Source organism: Prunus dulcis, chromosome 2 (assembly GCF_902201215.1).
Source record: "Prunus dulcis chromosome 2, ALMONDv2, whole genome shotgun sequence".
Classification (NCBI taxonomy): Eukaryota; Viridiplantae; Streptophyta; class Magnoliopsida; order Rosales; family Rosaceae; genus Prunus; species Prunus dulcis.
In genome coordinates this window covers 8,390,493-8,407,474 of record NC_047651.1, presented here as the reverse complement: position 1 = coordinate 8,407,474, position 16,982 = coordinate 8,390,493, and the positions used below count along the sequence as shown (strand labels likewise).

General features: G+C 45.1%; 2 protein-coding genes across 2 annotated transcripts; one reads left to right on the top strand and one right to left on the bottom strand.

Annotated features, from left to right (window-relative positions):
- Positions 1-614: 614 nt before the first annotated feature.
- Positions 615-5,683, bottom strand: LOC117618742 (uricase-2 isozyme 2). Its single transcript, XM_034348458.1, has 8 exons — positions 5,411-5,683; positions 4,801-4,893; positions 4,437-4,512; positions 3,473-3,582; positions 2,139-2,230; positions 1,845-2,018; positions 1,615-1,705; positions 615-988 (listed from the first exon to the last, which is right to left on the bottom strand). The coding sequence occupies exons 1-8, from the start codon at positions 5,612-5,614 to the stop codon at positions 905-907; spliced, it is 924 nt and encodes a 307-aa protein (XP_034204349.1). The 5' UTR covers positions 5,615-5,683; the 3' UTR covers positions 615-904.
- A 4,267-nt stretch (positions 5,684-9,950) lies between these two features.
- On the top strand, positions 9,951-13,948 carry LOC117618046. Its single transcript, XM_034347675.1, has 3 exons — positions 9,951-11,285; positions 11,378-13,131; positions 13,303-13,948. The coding sequence occupies exons 1-3, from the start codon at positions 9,951-9,953 to the stop codon at positions 13,946-13,948; spliced, it is 3,735 nt and encodes a 1,244-aa protein (XP_034203566.1).
- The last annotated feature ends 3,034 nt before the right edge of the window (positions 13,949-16,982 follow it).

Sequence of the window (16,982 nt, the reverse complement as noted above, 5' to 3'; positions counted from 1 at the left end):
AATTTATTTATTGGCTTTTATTTTTCGCTCTCTTTCCCAACAATCTATATATAACTTTGAAGTCATATTCCAAGAATCAATGCTTTTTAAGGAAGAGCTTCATTTCGTGCTCCAAAATCACCCCCCAAAGTAGGCTCTTAGCTAACAAAACCATCTAGCCTAATATTTGATCTCAAAAGTGCATGGCCTGGAACAAACTGAGATGCAATTTAATAGCATCCCAGACCCATTGAGAATTTCGTAGTGTATGGTGCTCTTTTATTCTGCCTTGCTGGCATGAATTTTTGGAAAAATTGTCTATCTACAACAAAGACTATTGGGCAAAATGAGAAATCAAGTCTAGGGTTTAGGGCAATATGTGAAATCAAGTCTATTGGGCAATATGTGAAAAATATGTGAATCATACGTGAATTTTATGTGTTTCATTAAAAAATTTGTAAAAAAACACGTGTATTAAACGTGAAGAATACATACATATGTATATAATACATATATGTATGGAAAATATAAGTATTTTTGAAAAATACATATACACGTGTATAATACGAGTGTTATACGGGAAACAAATTTAGTGTCCCTAGCATTGTTCTTATTGTGGATACGTCGTCAAAGTATACCTGATTAATTAGATATGAAATATAAATGAAAAACATTCACAGAATCATAGCCTCCTAGCTTTCTTTATCAGATCCCATTCTTATTTCTATTCACATTTAACAACTTTTCCGAGTTCTGTAACTTCTGGGACATGACTAAGTCTTCCTGAGAAAGCATTATGTAGGCTACCTCAGTTTACAGTGGAGGAAAGATCAAGCAAGATGATATCATGTAGCTTCAAACATTGAGCAAAAACCGCTCTGTATCTTTAAAAACATAAAAATGCATACATTGTGAAAAGCGAGCACTACATCTTTGACCAGAAACGGCTTAGAGTAGCTTCTATCGATCCGTGCGGTTCATCTGTTGGGAGATAAACATCATCCTCAAACTGCCAAAATTGGAAAAGGAGAAAAAAAAAATATATATTCATGAGTCGATTAACGATAACGCATTAACTTGTACCCCAAAGAAAAAAAGAGAACAAAATATAACACATTAACCTCATCATACCAATCCACATGCAATGAAATTGGGAAGCCTAACCCATTACCCTCTATAATTTAGTTATACCTTTCGGTTTCACCTATATCACATTAAACTCAATCCATTTCTCTAAAGAATATAGATGGAAGCATATTGATCATGAATCATGATCGTCCGCAGAAACGAGACTCTGGCAGAACTTTTAGGATGCATTGCTTGGCAAATATCCTTAATGTTTCATTGGCAATGGAAATCATGCAAACTTGTAACATATTGTCTGACTATGATAGAGCATGCTATTGGAAAATGTCCTTAATGCTTCTTGAGCATGAAGAACCATTCGATGTGATCCCAAAGTGAATTTGACCCATAAAGCACAGGAAACACCCATTCCAATAATGCAAAAGAAACAGGACATTCAAAGCAACAGTGACACAGAACATTGCAAAGTTGGGTAACGGATATCAGAAACAGGAATTGACTGTTAGTATTATCCTTGTTACAGATATAAATGCAAAGAAGTAGTCTTACCTTCACAATAGTATTATCCTTGTTAGATAGATTAACAGGTAAGAAATGAATATTTGGCATTTTCAGTTGTACTGTTGCTATGTCAGGAAACCTGAAATCATGAACATAAAACTTAACAAAATGCCACACAGAAAAGCAAGCACATATGGGTACAGGAATGTGTGTGTGTGTGTGTGTGTGGGTGTGTGTGCGTGCGTGGGTGAGAGAGAGAGAGAGAGAGAGAGAGAGACCCCTTGAGAACATTTGTTGCCATGTGATAAAGAGTGTTTTGGACAGAGGGGCTGTACACTCCTTCTTTTGGAGGACCATAGAAAGTGTCAGCCAGAACTTTTTTCACACTCGAGTATCTTTCTGTGAAGTATAGCGGCTGTTGAGGGATGCTATAAATAGATTCGTACGGATACCTGCATCCATTTATCTCAGTAACAAGGATTTGTCTTAACCAAGAGGGATAGCCAAAAATATTAGAATTCCACTTAACAATTATGTCATGTCACAAAAACGAAAAGAAAAAATATGCTTACGTCCATGATGCAGTGAGATCTGTAGCCAGAATCCTCTCACGCGTGTCAGGAAGAGCTGTGTATTTGTCCCTAATAAATCCCTCAAAACCTGACTGCTCAAAGCAAAATTAAAAATCAGCAGTATCAACCAAACAAACTTAATAATCAGCAGAGAAAAACAACACGCATGTAGACCAATATGCAAATAGCAGTTTAAGAGTTCCCGAACTATATCGGCTTGCAATGTCTGCAATGCAATACTTTTTCTCTCTCCTTTGAGAGTAATAATACAACTACGTGTTGATGATATCATGAGAGTAATAATACAACTCATAAGTGGCTGATGAGTGTCTGCAAAGCAATACTCTCTCGCATTTGAGTGTAGTAATACAATAGCGTGTGTTAATGATATCATGAGCGTGATAAGGGAGGGTATGTGTCTATTTCCTTCACAGGGGAATTTAAGGGACTGGCAGTTAGAAATTTAGGGGACACTTTCATGCAAGTCTTACAGCAACTTCTTTTGTCTTTTCTTTTTTTTTTTTTTTTTTTTGGGTAACAGATCTGATATCATGTTTTCACCCTTTTAATCCGATTTGGAAGGCAAAGGTTCCTCCTAAGATTCAAGTTCTTGCATTATTGGTGGCTAATGGGAAACTTAATGCTTTGTTATCAGATTCAGCGAGGGCTGTGTATTATCTTTTCTCTTTTTTGTAAGGCTGGGGAAGGAAGTATAGATCATGTTTTTCTCCATTGTTCGTTTGCGTTACAGATCTGGTGGAAATTGTTTAAGGAAGCTCATGCAAGTTGGGTAATTCCAAAAAGATGTCACAACATATGTTAGGATAGCTAATACTTATTGGGTAGCAGGGTCATGGCAGTTTAGGTCTAAAATAAAATAAAATTTGAATGAAATTTTAAGATTATTCATGGGCGTATGTGGATGAAGTTTTGGATCGAGTTAATTTTTGCTCTGCCCTTTGGGGTTTGATCACTGTACAGTTCAGGGAGTGTTCCATGTCAGCATTGTCGCTATACTAAGCTGTAGTCAACTGATGTGTTGTGGTCTCAAATTTGGAGTCTAATCTATTAACCTGAACACAAAGTTGAGGCAGATTAGAGAGTTTTGTTTTTGCTGCAGTAATTTGAGAGTGGTTCCATGACTGTATATTTGACATTTTTCTATATAAAATTTGGGGTTCTTCTCAATAACAAACTAATGATTACAATTGCTGATTTCTTGTCAAGACTGAATTAGAAAAAAATGTAGTATGTAACTGATTATGATATCCATTGTCGCATTATGTGTTCAATTTTGAAAACCTTGATATTAATAGCGAATTGGATAAGATCACCTTTGTTGTCTTTAGCAGAGCCAGTCCTTCAATACCAGAAGTCACCTTCAATGCACCAGATTTCTTTAAAATTACCTCTGTTGTATGCTTCTCAGATCCTAATTTGAAACCTTTTAACAAAGAAGACGATGCAAATTTAAAATAGATACAAAGAGGAAAGAAAGGATGTTTTCTGGATTGCAAATCAATATGCTTGGAATTTCTGCAGAATATATAGGAAATATAAGGGATTCTATTCAAGTTTAGAATAAGCAAGATAGCTACAGAACCAGATTTAAGACTGAGGCAACAAGCCACAGACATGACATCCAACATATCATCTCTTGACCCCTTCTCTAAAAACAACTTAACAAATTATTAATGAATAACTTCGACTTATCACTGTTTAATTTACAACTTAAGAAATTTTTTAGCTAAATAATGAAACAATATTACTATAAAATAAAATAATTGGGAAAAACATGGAGCAGTTAGATGAAAATTGCTAAATGCAAATTATAGGTGAAATGATGAATTAAAAAGTAAATGTCTCACGCATTATGGAATTCCAAAATGTGGTATCAACCAGTCAACTTAATTTATCAGTTCTTTCCATAAGTAATAAGATTGTACAAAAGAATGCTAAGGAAGTGAAATCCAAGTGTACAAACAAGTGCATCCTATGTTGACGCCTTAGTTCTAGGTTGTGCAAGAAGTTAGGAATTTTCCTTATAACTGATTTTAACCCATTTTCTGAAGACAAGGTATCCCTTTCTGATTAAGAAATTGATGAGAAGTGCTGTTTATTTGCTACTTTTACATAATAGAAAAACATATATGTTAAATGTTGAGAAATGAGAGGTTCCTTTGATTATGAATTCCCAAGTACTCTGGTTACAAAGTCATGACAAAACGAATTCAGTAGATACCATATATAGCTGTATAGTTTCCCCCACACTTCTATGAAAGACTGGAATAGACTAACCATGTTCATGTGGTTGACCATCTATGGATACACGCTCCCATGGCTTCTCCACAATCTTTACTATAGCAGCAGTGACCTACAAAAATAAGAACAGATGTCCTTCACCAACTGATTACAACATCAAATATTAAAAGAGAAAAAGGAAGAAAAAAGTCCAAAATTTAAGACAACCAATTAAATTTAAAAAGAAACCAACTTCTACACCAATGCTATCAAGTGTTGTAAAATTCTCTTCTATAAGTATAAGACCCGAGCAACAATAACAACAACAATAACAACAACAAAAAATTTCTTGTTCTTTACAGTATGGGATTAACTGAGGGAATATCGAAAAAAAAAAAAAAAAAACTTTAATAGTATTTACCTGCTGGTAAAGAGATGTGAAGTGTTTAGCAAGTCGAATTGCAAAGTCTTCCACTGACAGTTCTTCTACACATTCCTTAGCCTTTGCATATACCTGTTCTGCAACTAAGTTAAATCCTGAAAATGAATAGCAATCTAAATGCTGGAAATACAGCAGGTTCAAGCAATGGGAAACCTAACAAGCATTGTTTATATATATATATATATATATATATATATATATTTTTTTTTTTTTTTTTTTTTTCTGTCCATAAGCAGCCGTGTTAGCTGCTAAGTTATTTAATCGCTCCGTTTTTGGTACTGTGTTGACCTTTAGATTATGGGTTTATGCTTGAAATGGCCGTATATTAAAAAATTAAAATATGAAGATATATGCATATTTCTTGTTTACCAATACATAGCTTAATATCTTCATTCCCAGATACAACCAGTTTTTTCATTTCCAGCTGAAAAACATGCTCAGCTGCTATCAATTACAAACTAAATTGTTATGGGGAAAAAGTAAAGCATGTAAATTCTTCATTTTCATCATCGGGATTCAATTTTCTCAGCAACCAAACAGAGCAAACCGAAATCCAATCGAACAGTGAATCAGATCAGAGAAGCCTTACAGTGTTCTTCATGGTATCGGTAGCGACGAGATCGGAGTTGTCGTCGCGGGTATAGGCAACCACCGAATCGGTGAGGAGGCTGATGCCGACGTTCCATTCGACGATGGAATGGCGTCCATTTTCGCTCCGCCAAACCCTAGCCACCCTCACCCTCTGCTTGCCATGCCTCTGGTCGAAGTTGAAGCCCTCTATTTTGTTCGACATGATGATGTGCCAGAAAAATCTCAGAGCTCATTTTCAGACTTTCTTACTTTTAAACAGTTGAAGATTTCAGACCAAAAAAAAAAAAAACTGTTGACGATTCTTCCAAAAAAAAAAAAATTGTTTTCTTTGTTGACCCCAGTGTTCCCTGTGTTTTACTACGTTGGTTATTTAGTCTCTTTGTTTTTAGTAGTTCCATTTGGGATTGCTTTATTTTTTTGGCCTGAAACCTGCTTAAATTTAAAGTTAAGCAATTTAAGATATTTGGTAAAAAGTAAAATGTGCCGATTATTTTAAAAGCAGTAATTTTTTGACAGTCGTTTTTAAAAGCAGACTCCAGGTTGCTAGTCTGCTTTAAAAAACTGCTTTTAAAAGAAGAAGAGATAGTCTTTAATGAATTTTTTAAATTCGCAAAATACCATCATTAATTTTTTTAAATGACACTACCTCCACCTCCACATCCAACTCCACTACCTCCTCCTCCACATCCAACTCCACAACCTCCATCACCACCACCTCCAACATCACCGCCACCGCCTCCTCCTCAACCATCCCCACCACCACCACCACCACCTTCATCACCACCACCACCACCACCACCTTCACCTTTATCTCTTTCACCACTACCACTACCATTACCATCACATGATTAGAGCACCTCCACCCCAAAAGGCAAGGGTAAGGCAAAGGTAAGGCAAGGTTTGACACTAGCTTGCCTTTTTTGGTTCCACCCCAAAGGACAAGGGTAAGGGCAAACGTTATTCACTTTACTTTTTTTTTTAAAAAAAAATATACTTATCTATTATTTTTGATAGCTTTTCAGATAATATTTTCGGTTGTTGCATGTCACTATTTATTATAAAATTCACACCTAAAATTTCAGATAATATTTTCAGATAAAATTTTCGAATAAGATTTTCGGTTGCCACATTACCATATATATTATATCAAAATTTTCAAATGGAATTTTATAGTAGAAAATTGGTATGGAAAGTGAAAAATATTGTAATGAGACGAATTTGTATGAAGATTTGGTGTGGAAAGTGAATAATATTGGTAGGTATTTATAGAAAAAATTTCTAGAAATTTTTGATATTTTTTTCAATTTTTTTTAGGTGCTGACGACAGCAGCCTAAGTGCAACAGCACAGTCCATTTTTACCCGTGGGCTTGCCCGGGCTGGCCTTTCTACGCTGGAGGAGGAATTGAGGCCTAGGGGGCCTGTTGCCATGGCAACAACCTAGCGCTGAACATGCTCTTAGTGCATAACACTTTCAACATCATGTCTATTTTAATAATTATTCACATTTACAGCAGTTTTATATTAAAATTTGTCAAACGTTTTTTACACTGCTTTTTGTATTAACAACACTTTAAAAATATTGTTTATCAAACATTGAGTTGCTTTACTTTACCGCTAATTATTTTCAAACTAGAGCATAGGCAACTTTTTTTTAAATGTTTTTGAATATTTTTGTTTAGTTCTTATTTTTTATTTATGAATATTTAAATATTTTAAAAAAATTTATAACTAAAATTTAACAAAATGGATCACATTTACAATCATAAACACAAGAACCAAATTTGGCTAAATTGAAAACACATGGATTAAATTAGCTAGCATAGTAAAACACAGGGACCATTTTAGCATTTAAGCCTAAATTTTATTATTGTGTAAAAAGACAAAAGGTCATCAAACTTAATACTTAACCTTAATACATTTATACACACACCTCACTTATCCCACAACTCTTCATATTCCTGAGGAAGACAGGTTGATTTTTATTTGAGCTTTTAATTAATGGGTTCTTTTCAATTTTAGTTTGATTGATTGGGAGTATGTGAGTTTTATTATTTCTTCTATGCAAAGCTGACTGCTTTGTTTTGGTGCCTTTGGTAATGCAAATATGGGAATGCGAATGTGGTGGAGAATACAGAGAAAGGATGGTGGGATCTTATTTTCCAGTGGACACAGGCAGTTTTTGGCTTGAGTAGGATTTTCTCTTAAAAGTGTTGAATTTGATGATTTTGGAATTGTTTATACCACATATTAACGACCAATGACCACCTGACACGTGGAGAAAAACGACAACTTGACATCACAGGCCCTTCGGCAGGAACCCTACCGAAGGGTACACATCTTGATGCTTTTGCTCTTGAACACGTGTCATGCTCACAATCCGCTCCTACAGTCCCACATCGGAAATTCCAAAATAAGCACACCTCCCAAGGCCTATATAAGGAGACCCCTATTCCCAAAGAAGGGGGACAGAAAAAACCAACGGTACGCTACCGCTTGATCTGTAGTCTAATCTTTACTAAATCCGTACTTATTTAAGCATCGGAGAGCCTTCGGCCGGTACCGCACCGGTACCCCAAGGTCTTACCGAACGTTCCCTTTTTGCAGGAACTTGATCTTCCGAAGACTAACTCCCTTCCGAAGACACAATATCACTAAGTTGGGCGAACCACGTGTCAAACCACTTTTTCGCATCAACAGTTTGGCGCCGTCTGTGGGAAACGAAAAACAATTAACCCACTATCCCCTAAACACATGGGGACCACTTCATACCCACTTTTCTATCGGAGGACGGGGCACCGTTCGGAAGGCAAGCTGGAGCTAGCCCAGCGCTACCCCCATGCACTCCCTACGGAAACGCCCCCTCAACCCAAACAACCGCCGAGGCCGAGCTAGTAGCCCAAATCGCATCCCTGCGAAAGGACATGGCTAGGCTTCAAGAGCACAACCACCACCTTTCGTCCAAAGTGGACGAAACCCAACGGCAGCTGCACCAGCGGCAACCGCAGAACATCCAGGCGACTCACTCTTCCGAAAGCTTGGGAACCCCTCATAGGAGGAGGCACCGAAGGGCAGCAAGGGCAACGCCCGCGCCCTCCAAACAACTGGTGGTGCCGACACCTAGGGACCAACCACACATACCGAAGAAGGTCTACTCTGATTGCCGACACAGGCTTAACGATCGGGAGGCAGAGAGACAGAAATCCCCGATCAGGATTAGCGCTCGACTACGGGAATCCCGGATGAACGCCGGGGAAAGTAAGTCACCCATTCGGAAGGTCCAAGGATTGAACTCCACGGAGTCTGCATCCGAATATATCCCTTCCGATGCGCAAACGTCCACCTACCGTTCGGTATCAACTCAATACTTGGGGGATAACTCCGTGAGCCCGCGAAGGCGCTTAGAAGACTATGATGCCGAAGGAATCCCAAGCCGAGACCCTGTTGTCCGACTCCTTTTTCAGAAGGTCCAGAAAATGGAAAACGACAAGGCTCGCTCCCAGGAACCTGAGTGGGGAAAGCTTCGGCCCGGGCCGTTCACGAGACGCATCCGTCGCTCTCGGCAGGATCGGGAAGTACAGCCCTGCGCATACCATTCTACACTGGTACCGAAGATCCTTTAACCCACCTTCATTCATTTCAGTCTGCCATCGGATGCAAGGGTCTGAGCGACGAGGGGCAGTGCCTGCTATTCCCATCTTCTCTTACCGAGGCAGCCCTAAATTGGTTCTACCGTCTGGAGCCGGAAACGGTGGATTCTTTCGACGAGCTGAAGCAGATTTTCCTCAACCACTTCATGATCCAAACGGATCGCCTTTACTCTGCCGATGATCTGTACACGATTCGGCAGAGAGAGGACGAGCCACTGAGAGAGTATGCGGCGCGTTTCAGTCACGAGTACTCAAGGTGTCCGGAAACAGATGATAGGGCAGCCTACGGCGCCTTCAAGAGTGGCCTTCGGTCCTCGCATTTTCGATACCTAGTACACAGCAGCAACTGGCGCACGTATGATGAGCTGATGAAGCAGGCGGCGGTGCACGCCAAGGCCGAGTACTTCAACTCAAAACCAAGCGCTTCGGCACGCCGAGAGGATGCCAAGCCAAGCGCTTATCCTGCGAAGGCGCCATCCTACGATAGGACCGACTCATATTCGGCGGGCCATAAGCGGAAAGACAACCGTGACGATCGGAGAGATCAGCCAAAGAAAGGGAAAGGTCGGTATGGTCACAACGACAACCGAGGACCCCTGCCCAACCGTGACCACGGCAACGAGGTCTTCACCCTGCTGAATACCACGTATGAAACCGTTCTGATGAACGAACAGGAGGCCATACCAAAGCCGAATGTTAGAAGACCCAATCGGCAAGACAACCGGGAGACCGGTAAATTCTGCCGATACCATCAGCACAACAGCCACAACACGGAAGATTGTATAAGTTTGAGAAAGATTGTGGAGCGGCTGATCCGAGAAGGGAAACTGGACCAGTATATCGCCCGGCCGCCATCGGCGCCGGTGCCGAACCCTCCTCGGCAGATAAACATGATCAGCACTATCAGCGGAGGACCTACCGTTGCGGGGACGAGCCACCGTTCGATGAAACAGTATGTGCGTGCCGCGCAGTTCCCTCAGGTGCTCGGAATAGAGATGAATCGGTTCCAGGAAACACCAAAAGTTCGTTGGGAGCCGATCACATTTTGCCAAGAGGAAGAAGAGGGAATCCTCTATCCCCACGACGACCCAATGATCATCCGAGCTGAAATTGCCGATTACGATGTAGGGCGAGTGCTGATCGATACCGGGAGCTCCGTGAGCGTAATCTTTGCTGAAGCTTTCAGAGAGATGGGAATCAATGACAACCAAGTCGACCGGCAGTTGACACCTCTGCTAAGCTTCTCTGGAGACTTGGTCCAACCAATCGGTAGTGTCAGACTGCCAATTACATTTGGCACGGCACCAAAAAAAGCAACAACGTACGATCAGTTCCTCATCGTCGACTGCCCGACGGCATACAACGTTATCGTTGGCCGAACGGCACTGCCGAGGATCAAGGCGCATCTTTCGCCCCACATGCTGTTGATGAAGTTCCCTACCCCGAACGGCACGGGGGCAATCCGGGGAAATCAATTCAGCGCACGGACTTGCTACGCTACGGCGCTCAAAGCAACCTCGTTCATACTCCCCAACGAGACCATGACGGTGCAAGGTTTACCGAACGGTACTGGACCGGTTGACGACCCTAGAGATGAATCTCCCACCCCTCACACACAACCTGCCGAAGAATTGGAAACCATAACCTTGAGCGATGAACAGCCCGATCGACAGGTTAGAATCGGCACTAGACTCACTGCGAACCTCCGAACGCAATTCATAGACTTCTTGCGGCATCATTCGGAAGTTTTCGCATGGTCTTACGAGGACATGCCCGGAATCGCCCCGGACGTGATTAGCCATAAACTCACCATCTCCTCCGCCTATAAGCCCGTAAGGCAGAAGCGCCGATCATACAATGCCGAACGGTATGAGGCGATGCGCACGGAAGTCGAGAAACTTCAAACCATCGGTTTCATCCGGGAAGCAACGTATCCGGTATGGCTTGCCAACTCCGTCATGGTAAGAAAGTCCACGGGCGGGTGGCGGATGTGCCAAGACTATACCGACCTCAACAAGGCCTGCCCGAAGGACAGCTTTCCGTTACCACGGATAGACCAGCTCGTGGACGCCACCGCCGGCCACGAACTGCTGAGCTTTATGGATGCCTACTCCGGCTATAACCAGATATTCATGCACCCTCCCGACAGCGAACATACCGCATTCATAACGGACAAAGGGTTGTACTGTTATAATGTCATGCCGTTCGGTCTGAAGAACGCGGGGGCAACTTATCAAAGGCTCGTCAACAAAATCTTCGCCGGTTACATCGGCAACATCATGGAGGTTTATGTTGACGACATGTTGGTAAAAAGCAGAACTGCCGAACATCACTGCAGAACTTATCGATCATGTTCGGCATACTCAAAGACTACAGGATGAGGCTGAACCCGAAGAAATGCGCCTTCGGTGTATCTTCCGGGAAATTCCTCGGATTCATGATCAGTCAGAGGGGGATTGAGGCGAATCCCGAGAAAATAAAGGCAATCATCGATATGGAGAGGCCGAAGACGACGAAGGACATTCAAAGCCTTACCGGACGCGTGGCCGCCCTGACCCGTTTCATATCGAAGGCTACCGATAAATGTGTACCGTTCTTCAAAGCCTTGAAAGGGGGCAAACGGGATATCACATGGACTGCCGAATGCGATAACGCATTTCAAGCCTTGAAGAACTACATGAGCAAAGCCCCCCTTTTGTCAAAACCGCTGCCTGGGGAAATTCTCTACCTCTACCTTTCGGTATCCGGAACTGCCGTCAGCTCGGTACTAATTCGGAAACCAGAGAAGGCAGAATTACCAATCTTCTATGTCAGCAAGGCACTCCAGAGTGCGGAACTTCGGTATCCACCATTAGAGCAGCTGGCTCTAGCCCTTGTTGTCTCGGCACGAAGACTTCGGCCATACTTCCAGGCACACGGGATCAAAGTCCTGACCAACCAACCCCTCCGGCAAGTCCTCAAAAAACCAGAAATTTCGGGCCGATTGATCAAATGGGCGATCGAACTCGGGGAATTCGACATACAGTTCGTTCCAAGGCCAGCGGAGAAGGGCCAGGCTGTTGCCGATTTTATCTCCGAGCTTACCCCAGCAACTGTACAACCGGCATCTGAGGCGACTACCGAGACCATATTACCATATCAAACGGGCGCCGAGTGCCTCGACACATCAACTCCCGTCTGGTGTTTGCACGTTGATGGCTCGGCAAACCAGCAGGGATGCGGAGCTGGCTTAGTACTGACAACACCGGACGGACTCAAAATCGAGTACGCCCTCCGATTCGACTTCCGGACATCCAACAATGAAGCGGAATACGAAGCCCTCTTGGCCGGCCTTCGGTTAGCCAAGAGCATGAATGCAAAGCAAATCCGAATTCACAGCGATTCCCAGCTCATTGTGAACCAGGTAACGGCAGACTTCGCCGCCAAGGATGCCTCCATGTACGCCTACCTTTCAACCGCCCATCAGCTCCTCCGAAGTTTCCAAGCATACGAGATCAAACAGATCCCCAGGGGCGAAAACAGCCATGCCGATGCTTTGGCAAGACTCGCTTCGGCGATAAACGACAAAGTCGGAAGAAAGGTACCGGTGGAGATCCTTGCCCAACCGAGCACGGTAACCTCCGAAGCGTGTGCCGTACGGTATGAGGATACATGGATGTCTCCCATCTACTTATACCTGACGAACGGCACCCTTCCTGAGGATAAAGCCCAGGCCCGGAAGCTGAGATACCGATCGGCAAGATACACTGTCATCAACGATGTGCTCTACAAGCGTGGCTACACCACCCCATATCTCAAATGTCTTACGGCAGAGCAGGGGGACTACGTCCTTCGGGAAATTCATAACGGTGTATGTGGCGACCATTCCGGGTCCCGATCTCTCGCCTACAAAGTCTTTCGGCAGGGATACTTTTGGCCAACCATGCATCAGGACGCCAATACACTGGTGAAGAGGTGTGACAAATGCCAGCGCTTCGGTAATGTCCCACATATCCCTGCTGAACCTCTCACACCGATTGTAAGTCCTTGGCCTTTCGCACAATGGGGACTGGACCTGATTGGCCCAATGACGTAAGGCAAGGGGCAGGTAAAATATGCAGTGGTTGCCGTTGACTACTTCACCAAATGGGTAGAAGCCGAACCTCTTGCAACCATAACGGCGGCAAAGATTGAAGATTTTGTCTGGACTCACATATGTTGCCGATTCGGTATCCCATATGCTATCATTACCGATAACGGCAGGCAATTCGATTCGGAACTCTTCAGACAATTTTGCATCCGTTTGAAAATCAACTTGTTTTTTGCATCGCCGGCACATCCCCAGTCGAACGGTCAGGTCGAAGCAATAAACAAAATAGTGAAGAAACTGCTGAAACGGCAGTTGGACAAGGCAAAGGGAGCCTGGCCGGAAAAAATTCCCGAAGCACTGTGGGCCATTCGGACGTCTTACCGAACGTCCACTGGAGAAACCCCTTTTTCTCTGGCCTTTGGATCGGAAGCAGTGGTACCCGTGGAAATCGGTGAACCTTCCTACCGAACGGAAGCCTTCGCACCGAAGCAGAACGAGGAGGCCATGTCTCTAAGCCTTGACCTACTCGAGGAGCACCGAGCACAGGCCAACCTACGGAATGAAGCCTACAAACAGCGTGTGTCTCGGTATTATGATTCTAGAGTCAGACCCCGCTCTTTCCGAATCGGGGACTGGGTCATGCGCAAGGTATCGCTTGCGACGAAGGATACCACGGAAGGAACCCTCGGACCTTCCTGGGAAGGACCTTATGAAATCATCGGCATCCTTCGCTCGGGAACCTACCGATTGCGAGGCTCCAACGGCAAGGCCCTCGGCCATCCTTGGAACGTAGAACACCTCAAGTACTACTACAAGTGACCTAGCCTACGGCAGGTTGGAACTGTAATTACTCGATGTGTTTGTTCTACTGGAATTAATGGAAAGCCCTCGGCACTATTTCTTTAGCCTCCCTCCAATTATCATTTTTGCCCACGGCAACTAAATGTTAACAGCCTACGGCAATGAATGACCGATCCGATTTTTTATCCTACAGATCCCTTCGGGACTTTAAACTCAAAACATCCAATAGCGTCCTTATTTACCTACGGTAATAAGTGACCTTCAATCAGCAGTTAGCCTACGGCAACTAGCAGTTATAATTCGCGAAACTCGATTCCAAACGATCTGCGGGCAATTAGCCCACGGCAATTGGCAATTATAACGCACTCACTTGGGTTAAAATTCGAAATTTGGACGAATGCCTGTTGAATTAAAAAGCTCTAATTTCAATTAAAAGATGCCCTCGGCATCAAAGTTCCCAGAACAAACAGAAATTTAAAAAAAAAAAAAAAAAACTAAACTATTACATAGATAAGAATGCCCTCAGGCAGCAGCTTCGTCTTCAGCGGTCGCCTCGGCACCCACGGAGCCATCGGCAGCGTCTTCCCCCTCATATTCTTCAACCATTTCCTCCGTCAGCCCTTCCGGTAGAGTGGGAGGATCGACAATGAAATTGAGGTTCAGCTTTTTCCCGGGGTTATACCGTTTGAACCGGTACAACAAGTCCGCCATCTCTAAACCCACCTCCTTGTCCAGAAGGATAGAGAACTCGGTCGACGAACGGTACCCCTGGACAGCCGACCGAACCGCAGCATCGATCTCCGCGGCCTTAGCCCGTTTCGATTCCTCCAGGGCCGCCTGCGCCGCAGCTTTCGCCCGCTCCGCCTCCTCCAAAGCCGCCTGCACCCCGTCTTTGGAAGCCTCGGCATCCTTTGTCGCTTCCAACGCTGCCTCCAGGAGCACCTTCATCTCCTCCACCTGCTGTTCGGCAGAGTCTTTCTCCTTGACCAAGAGGGCGTGCTCCTGAAGCACTTTTCCTGCCTCGGCAACCTTGGACCTGCCTTCCTCATACGCCTTCTTGGCGCGCTCGGCAGCAGTGGTGGCCCGCTTGACGCAGAGCCACATGTCCATGGAGGCCTGCACAAAACAGGTCAGAAGCAAACCCCACTTCAAAACGACAAAAGAAAGAGGAAAAAGTTTTACCGCAGCCTGAAGCCGGAAAGCGCGTCCAGCCTCCTCCCGAAGGAACTTCTTCGGTAGTTCATCGATCTCCGGCAGCTCCATCTGAGAGCCGAGGATCATATGGTTGATGAACTGGACGGTCTTCGCCGGGCAGGCGATAGTGACGGCCTCGGAAGGACCATCCTCGTCCTCTGTCGCAAGGACGGCCTTGGGAACCTCCGGTCGGCAAGAGCGCTTGGGAGCCGGCTCAGCTTCCAGATCTACCGTCTCCGGTCGCTTGCCGGCAGCCTTAGAGGTGGCAGCCTCGGGATCCCGTTGCCTCAGGACAGCGGCTTCATCGGCAGAGCGCCTTGGGACGGCCTCGGTATTAAGCTCCCGAAGGCGATCAGCCAAGGTCTGGTCCTTTGGATCCGGCACCGATTGCTGAACGGCAGCTGCCTCGGGCTGTTTTCTCTTCTTTTTGCTCTCGAGGCCCATCATGAGGCTCCTCTTAGAAGACTCGTTCATCCTCTTGGCCTCGGCAGCCTGCCTTGCATCCGTCACTGGTCGAAGACAACCTGTTAGTCGGCATGCACACAAAAAAAAGGGAGAACAACGGAAGAGTAAACTTACTCTCGGCAGGGTTGGCGAGCCCGGCTTTGACTAGGTTGCTGGTAAAGAGAAAGCAAGGATACACCCGCTCGGCAGCAGGGACTCTCAGCCTCACCCTGTCGATCTGCCGAATCTCGCTTTGCGCAGGAGCCGGCTGCTTGAGTTTGCCTGTCAGATGAAGAAAAATCAGTAAAACAGTGGGTTATAGAAGCCAGCATACCGATCGGTAGCTCGAAAACCTACCGGCAGTCTGGAAAGTCGTGGGGACACGGAAGTTGGGGGGGGTTCCCGATGGCGACTCCCAATTGCCGGAAAGCAGCACCCGCCGATTCCTCCACGACTTCTGAGAAGTCGGAACCGAGCTAACAAAATGCCCCCGCTCGGCAGCCTTCAGGCAGTTTGCCTGAACCCAGCCGCCGTGATCGGCGCTCTTGGATTTGGTGACGCTATACAAAAACGAGAATTGCTCGTAGGAAGGCTCCCCCTCCCCGGCAATCCCGAACGCTGTAATCACCCCCATCAGGGCCACCCAGAAGTTAGGGTTGTACTGGCCCGGAGCATACCCTATCTGGGCTAAGATCCTCTGCACAGCAGGTTGCAACGGCAACCGAACCCCTTACAGAAGGACGTCGGTGAAGAAGGTCACCTCGCCGTCCGCTGGATTGCTGAGGGACTCAACCGGGCTCGGAATCCTCATCCTTACCGAATCAGGTATGAGGTATTCGGCCCTGATTTTCTCCAACTCCCGTTCGGTGATCTTGTTGGGCTCTAGGTAGTCGACCCCGAACAGAGCCCTCTGGGGGATACCCACCGGTACCCTTGGCGGCCCTCGGTGGACAATAGTCACCCTCGGTCGAGAAGGACCGGCAGTACCTTCACCGCGACCGGAGGTAGAAGCCACGGGCTGGTTTTCGAACGGCCCGACGCGGGTACCGTCCTTATACACTGCGGCTATGGGAAGCAGCTGTCCCGTCATCAGCCCCTTGCCGATTCCATGGGTGGGAACGGAGTTCACCTCCTCACCGAATAATTCATCATCAGTGTCTTCTCCGCCCGCGGCGCCGAGGCTCACGGCCTCGCTGGACGTATCCCAACCCGAGGATAACTCCCCGTCGAAAGCATTGGGCTCACTACGGAACGGTGACTCGCTATCGGACATCTACAAAACAGAAAATAGGAAACTAAGGCTCATACCACGCTACCCTACCGATGCCTATATCGCTACCTATGGCCACTAGACTACCGAAGGAATCCTATGTTGCGATCGGCAGGTCTACGCCATAAGGAGATACAAACAAAT